This window comes from Cucurbita pepo, chromosome 2 (genome assembly GCF_057944985.1).
Source record: "Cucurbita pepo subsp. pepo isolate OVF chromosome 2, ASM5794498v1, whole genome shotgun sequence".
In the NCBI taxonomy this organism is placed as follows: domain Eukaryota; kingdom Viridiplantae; phylum Streptophyta; class Magnoliopsida; order Cucurbitales; family Cucurbitaceae; genus Cucurbita; species Cucurbita pepo.
The window spans coordinates 4,456,220-4,464,684 of NC_141799.1; the positions used below are offsets into that span (position 1 = coordinate 4,456,220).

The following is an 8,465-nucleotide window of genomic DNA, read 5'->3' on the forward strand; positions in this document are numbered from 1 at the left end:
TGAGCTGGTTCTCAAATTCAAACAATCCCGAAGAAGTTTCAGCAAAGAAATTAAAAAAAAAACAAAGAAAGAGGCTTAAAGAAACATTACCCATGTCCATGAATGGCCAGAAGAATCGGCAATTATGTAAGTAGTTGTTGAGGGAATTGGAGAATATAGAAATGGAAGTGAAAGATATGTTCTTTGGAGATATAAAGATTAAAGAAAGTGAGGATTTGGATGAGACGGAGGGAAAGTTGAGCGCATGTGGGAGATGGCGATGTTGTGACGAGGGGCTGCGCCCATGTGCGGTTTGTGGTTCTCTGTTTTGGGCATTAAATTAGAAGATTGCAATTTACAAACAAACCAATTACATATTGCAATTAGCCTCACGATTTTAATACACGTATGTTAGGAAGAGATTTCCACCGTTCCCCTTCCAACCAACGTGTGATCTCACAATTCACCCCTCTTGGGAACCTAGTCATCGCTAGCACACCATCAGGTATCTGGCTCTGATACCATTTATAACAGCTCAAGTCCACCCATAGTAGATATTGTCTGCTTTGACTCTTTCCCACCCTTATAAGGAATGTTTCATTCTCCTCTCCAACCGATATGGGATCTCACAACCCCTCTTGGAGCCTAATGTCATCGTTGGCACACTGCCCAATGTCTGGCTCAGATACCATTTGTAACAACCCAAATTCACCGCTAGCCGATATTGTCCACTTTGACTCTTTTTACGCGTTAACCTTTCCGAATCCTCGGAAGTGAATTGCTTATTATGGTTGTGACACCCGAGTAAATGGGTACATGAATGAACCAAAACTACATCTAAATGAGAACGACTATGATGATAGGATGATTAAGAAAAGCTTAAAAGAAAAATGGTGTTCGTTTTGGCCTGTTACGTATCGTCATCAGTCTCATGTCATTAACCTCACGGTTTTAAAACGTATCTATTAGGGACAAGTTTCCAGCCGATGTGAGATCTTATAATCCACCCTTCTCCACCCCTTTGGAGGCATAGCGTCCTCGTTGGGATCTTTAATTAGTGTCCGGCTCTGATACCATTTTTAATAGTTCAAGATCATCCTTAGCAGATATTATCCGCTTTTGCCCATTATGTATCATCATCATCACCCTCACAATTTTTAAAATGTGTATATTAAAGAGAGGTTTCCACGCCAAACCCAAACCCATAGGCCAAATGCCCCCTTTGTAGAACCAACACGACCTTGTATTGGGCCATAAGAAGAGCACCAAAACAAGAATAATGGGAATCACAACGACCCTCGTCGTTCGTTGGTATGATATTGTCTACTTTGAGCATAAGCTCGCATGGCTTTGCTTTTTATTTTCCCGAAATGTCTCATGTCAATGGACATAGTATCTCTCACTTACATACTCATGATCTTCTCCTTAATTAGCCACAACTCCAACCATCCGCAACATACACTTGCACTAAAAACTCCCTTAAAGTTTTGCACGAGGAAGGTTCGTCGCCGAACATCTTAGTGTGGTAGGCATTCATTATCGACCCACGAACAAGCAAACCTCACCGATGATGTGTGTATTGGGTTGGGATCCTGATGGGGTGAAGATCAAATATGAACAATGAACAAGCTAATTTGAAGCTTGCCCTTCACTCTAATGGATGAACTATGAACGATGAACGATGAACGATGAACGATGAACGAGCTCATTTGAAGCAGAAAGTGATTATTTTGGGACTCTGTTTGAATTAAAAACATAACTATGAACATAAATAAAATTATACAAACAGAATAAACAAAAAAAAAAATTAAGAAAACTTCACTTTTTACAAATCCAATAGCAAAAAAATGAAACAATATAAATTACAACACAAGATACAAACATGGCAGCATCATCCATGGCCTTATTAAGTATAAGAATCGTCCTATTTTCTTCGTCTCAGTCATCACTCACGTATTATCTGCAGAATAATCAAAAAAATTTATTCAACAACTCAATCTCAACAAAGAACTCGAGACAATCATCCCCTATAGCACAGAATCGACTTAACAAGAGAATAAACAGGTCGATGGATCAATCTCAGGCGGTGTTTCGGCTTTTATGTCCGAAAAAAAGTAGCTTTCTAAACCCATTAGGTGCTTTGGAAGAGTTTTCATCACTCATCCATTTCTTCCTCGGGTGTGTTGAATGCTCCGAGACCATCTCGTTAGTTGAGGAAGGAGTGAGATTTCGATCTCGGAAATTTCGGGTGTGGCTAAACCAGTATTCAAGACTACAGGACGTAAGGCTTTATCAGACAACACCGCAAAATCGACCATCTTTTCCAAAGCATGTTCGTTGTGACCGTTAGAAACGATTTTTTCTTCATTAAGAACTAAAGGTGCTTTAGATAAATCGATAACCTTGTCGTTTGAACTACCATTGCCTTGAGTAATAAAAGTTTCATCATTTTTCTCGACTGAATGGGTAGTATGTACCTCCTCGATATCTTCGATATCATCGATGACGTTCTCGATTGGTTGAGTTGCGTTCGGTACTGCCGACTCAGCTGGCAATGCTACTACGTCTTCCTTGCCATCCATTGTTGTCTGGCCATAAGAATCAGAAGAAAGTGCCTTAATTTTTTGTGCCCGTGTTTTAAATCGGAAGGTTTTACTTTGTTCGAGATAAGTTTCTTACTATCAGATTTAGGGAACTTTTCTGATGAGGTAATGCCATTCGCTCTCGAGATCGGCTTTTTTGGTTGACTCGATGGTGATTGAGTTGCAGATACCTTCTGAGGTGTACGAGCCGTTGCAAGTCGATCTATCGTTGAACTCCTAAGTACAGGCTTAGGTGACTTCTTCGCTTCTTGGACCAGGGATTGGCTTTTTTGCTTCTCAATCTTGGTTACACCAGGCTTAGAACTCCTTTCAGCAATTCGTTTCTGTCGTTGAATCGCCAACTCTTCCATTCTCTTTCTCGTCTCTTCTTCCTGAAATATTACGACAAACACGAAAACGAAAACAAAATTAGTTAGAAAACCTGCCCGGAGAATTTCAACCGAATGCAGGTGCGAAAGGCAAGAAAACCGAATACCTTCTCGAATTTGCTCTTCGGGACGGTAGTTCTGCTTCCAGAAAGCGGTTTTCGTGTTCGTGATTGAACATCATATTTTCCCTTAGCTAGAGGTCCTCCCAAGGATTTGGATCTGGCTTCTTTACTTGGAACTTTGCCCCCAGATTCTTTATTTTTATTACTCTTATCCCCGCCGTCATCGGCTTCGATATCACTGTGCTTACTCTTCGCTATGGTTGAAAAATTATTTTCGTAGTCCATTTCTGGGCTCCAAGATGCTACCGTGTGCTCTGTAGCTATATCACGATCAAGCATCATGTAAAGGTCATCCGGTTCACTGACACCGAGAGTTGCAGGCTTTTCGTCTCTTGAGGTTTCTTGTTTGACATACTCATTTTCAGCATCCCCAACAATGTCCGACACCATGCTTATGTCTCGTCTAGATTGAAAGTCGGATTGGTCATCTACTAATGGTCGAGGCTGAATCATGAAAGAGTCATCAGCCAACATATCTTTCTTGTTTTTCTCTGAATAGAAATGGTCTTGAGCCAATGAAGAGAAGTCGGTGTCGTAAACTCTGGGACCGACGTTTTGACACTGATTTTCTGATTTATTAGTCGGATTGCGGACGAACCAATCGCCTTCTGTTTGCGTTTTCATTCTGGACGACACATTGGTGAAATCGGACGCAGTGGAATGCACATAGCTCCCTGATTCTCCACCTCTTTGTGAATACAATAACTCTTCATATGTACTTTCTCTCCTTCTATTAATGGGGTTGGCAACATCACCAGCTTCAAAATTTTCGATATGTGTTCTCCCTTCATTACCCGAACTCCTGTCTGTCACGACGAAAGAATCGCTCGAAACTTCACGTTGTCTCGGTGCTCTCTCTGATTCCAAGTTTAGCATAGGTGACCTCCCTTCATGACCGTCTTGATCCTGAACTGAGGGCAATTCACGAGACTTTTCCGGCTCCCTTTCGCTCATAAGAAGATTCTGGAAAGCATCCCATGGGCTACTGATCTTTTCTCCCTCTGAATTGTTCGATATCCCGTTAGGTTCCCGTTCTGCAGAATCATTTAAGCCATCTGCATTGTCATAGCCATTTTGTTTCTTTTGGTGTCGACCGGTTGACTTATGTCTTCTCTCCAACGTCCCAACAGCTTCCTCTACCTGCTGTTTGATCGAATCGCCATCAATAAACTCACCCTCGTTGGATGAATCATCCTCTGAGTGGCTACCCTTTTCGCCATTCCTCTTTGACGTTATGTAGTTAATATTACGTATAACGACCGTTCTTGAAGATTTCTTGCCATGCTTTTTCTTACGTATCTTTTCCGTTGAGTATTGCTCTTTATCATCTGAAGATTGTTCGTCCGATTCACTGTCCACACTGGATTCACCAGACTCTGTAGTTGCTTCTTGTTCTGAAGTTCTCTCCTTATGTGAATGTTTCTTCTTGCTCCTACGAGATTTAGAACTCCTATGACCGCCAGGCTCTCGGTCGGAAGCAAGACTCAAGTCCTCGGCATTTGATGGCCACTGCATATTTCCTGGGTAATACGGTGGCGGCATCTGCATTCCGGGGAAAAGGTATCCTTGATATGGCGGATATAAAGGACCTTGAAAGTTGTGCATATATTGAGGATGATTAGGCCACGTCGTTGGCACTTGAGCTTTCCCATTCATCGACATTTGTGTTGATTTCGGAAGGCTACCATCTGCGTATTTTTCACCATATGAAACGAAATCGATAAGCCATCCCTCTACACAAGCACGTCTTTCTTTCTCATCAATAGAGAACACTCCAAAACCAAGAACCAGTTTTTAGAAAAATAGACACACAAGCCCACCACTAGCAGATATTGTCAGCTTTTACCCGTTACGTATCACTGTCAGCCTCACGATTTTAAAATGCATCTTCTAGGGAGAGGTTTCCACAACCTTATAAGGAATGCTTCGTTCCCCTCTCCAACTGATGTGGGATCTCATACATACTGAATATATAGAATCAAAGTACTATGTGGAACAGATATCGAGTTTCAGACAATGTACTAGAGTATAGTTTATACGTGAATATAGGCAGCAAAAACCGCACATATGTAGTAGATTCATAGTATATCATACCTTGATTGTTCTCTGAACTTCCTTGACTTGCTGACGAATCAGATTTTGATACATGAGCATTGACGTTAGATTCGTTATCTTCACCAGCTAGTACGATACCAGAAGTTTCTGAGTACGAAAATGCTGGCTGAGAGAACGCCTGCATAGCTGCTATTTCGTCTATCCAGCGCTTGTCTTCGTTCTTTCGCTTGCATAAGTCCATAAAATTTATACATGCTTCCCTAAATCAGGCAAATTATAATACTTAGATTCTTTATCTAACTATTCCAAACAAACAATCCCTTGAAAAAGGAAAAGGGAAGCCAAACAGGTGAATGAAGAAGCAAACAGATAGTGGATCACTTGATGTTCTATTCATCATTCGTGTAACAGCCCAAGCTCAAGCCCACCGCTGACAGATATTGTCCGCTTTGGCTTGTTACGTATCGATGTTAGTCTCACGGCTTTAAAACGCATCTGCTAGGGAGAGGTTTCCACACCCTTATAAGGAATGCTTCGTTTCCCTCTCCAACCGATGTGGGATCCCACAATTCAAATTTGAATTCTGTGTTCAAGATGACACTAACTTCCTTTGTCCAAAGATAAACATGGTTATTAAAGAAATATTGTCCAAAACCTATGTTCATCAACGTTAAGTAGTTCACTCATTCAACAATATACTTGTTTTATCCGGAGAAAAAGGCCTACGTTGTGTAATGTCGACATAGTGTGCCACACCCTGGCCGAGACTACCCTACCAACTCAATACAAGTTGAGACTTAACAATAGATTCCATTGCCCACTCAGGGTCTACTGTCGTCACAAGCTCATCCTCGGTTGGTAGTGTGAGATCCAACATCAATTGGAGAGAGGAACGAGTGCTAGCGAGGACGCTGGGCCCCAAAGGGGGGTGGATTGTGAGATCCCACATCGATTGGAGAGGGGAACGAAGTATTCTTTAAAAGGGTGTGGAAACCTCTCTCTCTAACAGACGCATTTTAAAAACCTTGAGGGGGGCCCGAAAGAAAAGGCCCAAAGAGGACAATATCTGCTAGCGGTGGACTAGGATCATTACAGGTAGGGTAGTCAAGAGCGGGGTGTGACGTTGTGTCCATCTCTTTCAATCAAAAAACAAATCATTTGGATCAATCATAGCCCATGAATGCCAAATCCATACCTCAAACGTGAAGCTCCAAAAGCCTCAGCAAAAGCTATAAGATCCTCAATATAATCCATCTCATATCCCGCAGCCGAAGCACGAGCATAAGCCATAGCTTGATCTTTGTGTAGCACAGCCTTTCGAGTTTCTAAAACGCGTTGAAGACGGATCCTGTAGATTACCCATTACTGTAATTCAGTGCATTAGAGAAATGACATTATCAAATCTTAAACACATCCTAAATTAGCTACGAATAATACAAACACTAATAGTACTTGGGATTGTCCTTCAATGTAGCATCGTCGTTAATATCATCCGAATCGCCCTTCACCTGTTCTCCCCTCATCACGATAAACGCTCCAACATTACTTCATGAACAACCATAAGACATAGCAGCTCCAGGGAATCACAAAACAAACAACTTACCCGCTGCGTTGGGCTCGATCGTTTCGAGTTCCAATCAGCAACCGTTGAGTTTTCTGAAAATTTGATTTCAAACACCATAAGATGCATTAAACATAGTTAAATCTAAATGAAAGCATTCTAAGAATCACAAAGAATCTAAATAGCTCCAGTTATCCAAGAACAAGCTCATTGCAGTATCAATAGGCCCTTAAGCAATACCTTCAGCATCTGTGGACATAGAATTCTCGATCTGCACAATCTCCTTTTCTATGGTAACAAATCTCTCAAGAACCTCTGGTGTGCTTACAAATCTCACAAATCTGTATCAACAAATCCACAAAAGAGTTCATGCTAAAGCTTGGATCAAACCCAAAACTCTGAATTCTAATTCTAATAATCTTCAAAACGAAGAGAAGAACAAATGACCTCTGAAGAGTGCCCTTAGTGAACCAAGAAGCGTTTGATCCTGCAATTGGGCGAAGAGTAATGGAGTAACCCCCTTTAGAAATCTGATCTCGAGCACATTTGAGGTGGGAGATAAATGGCTGAAGAAGCCCAGATGCCAGTTTCTCAGTAGCACCACCATTAGCTGAGATAACCAGTTCACATCTTGAAGAAACAAGCAAAAACACCAAAGAAATCAAAATCAGAACAAAACCCAGATGACAAAAACAAAAATCCCCAAACCCCAGATGAATTAATTGCAAGTTAGATCGATAAGAACCTGGTTCTAGTGGGAGTGAGCTGAAACAGAGCATGATTCAAACGAGTGCGAGGATCCATGGAAAGCTAAAGAACAAAGAAAGAGAAAGATAATTTTACAAATGGGTCATAGATTCATAGCTTCAACAGTTCATTCATTGGATTGAAGCCTCCTCCAAACAGTAAATCGCTCGTTATGTGCTGCAATTTCCACATGGAGGGTTTGAAACAGAGAGAGAGAAGAAGAAAAAGATAACACGAATAGAATGAATGTGTGCCAGCAGATATCGACGGAGGTAGCACATGGGACAGTGAATGAAGCGTATAGAATGAAGAGAAGAGGATTTGTTTAGGGCATTATTGAATGTGGGTCCATGTGAAATTGCCGACAAGTTCGTATTTCATCACTAACCCACTAAAATCCCCCAATTTCAATGCCAGGGTGATCCCTTCTTTATCTGAAACAATGATTCCAAGAAGCTTTTACTTAGTCATTTTCACAGCAAGAATTGGAAAGAAAGAAGAGTGAAGAAGTGGGCAAGGAATAATGAGAGAGGCAAGCACCAACCGCAAAGATTAGCTTTAGAGGCGTTTTTTAAGGGTTTTCCAGTTTTTCTTCTACAACACTGCTACTTCCAGAGCTTTTGAGATGATGATGGTGGCGCTGTTCTTCGTGTTTTTATATGAATTTTGATTAGAAATATACACACAAACGCTCCCAATTTAATGTTTTTCCAATTTTGTGTGCAACTTTTGATTTTGGTTTCTTTTAGTATAAAATATTTGAATTTCTGTTGATTGCTTGGACACGAAAGAGGTCATACAAAGTAGCATTGTTTCATGATTGATCACCGAAAATGAAGGTGCACCGTGTGTTGTAGTGAGGGCGAGCGTTCCGAGACGACTTCCTTTGAAATGGGTTTTTCAATGACAGTACCAGGGTAGCACTAGTGTGCTGGTATTGCGCCCTAGCTCCTGTGTCACAAGTTGAATATGCACCCACTATTTAGTATGTATGTCGTAAATGGTTTAGCATGGACATGAAAAAAATCCG

At 41.2% G+C, this 8,465-nt stretch overlaps 1 protein-coding gene across 1 annotated transcript; it reads right to left on the bottom strand.

The window, feature by feature from the left end:
• Window positions 1–1,945: 1,945 nt before the first annotated feature.
• LOC111788011 (COP1-interacting protein 7) lies at window positions 1,946–7,907 on the bottom strand. Its single transcript, XM_087121631.1, is given in 11 exon segments — window positions 1,946–2,201; window positions 2,204–2,599; window positions 2,602–2,953; window positions 3,058–4,760; window positions 5,167–5,387; window positions 6,323–6,475; window positions 6,580–6,635; window positions 6,731–6,783; window positions 6,929–7,029; window positions 7,136–7,318; window positions 7,434–7,907. Coding segments are annotated over 11 exon segments (3,420 nt in total). The 5' UTR covers window positions 7,493–7,907; the 3' UTR covers window positions 1,946–2,058.
• Window positions 7,908–8,465: the final 558 nt, after the last annotated feature.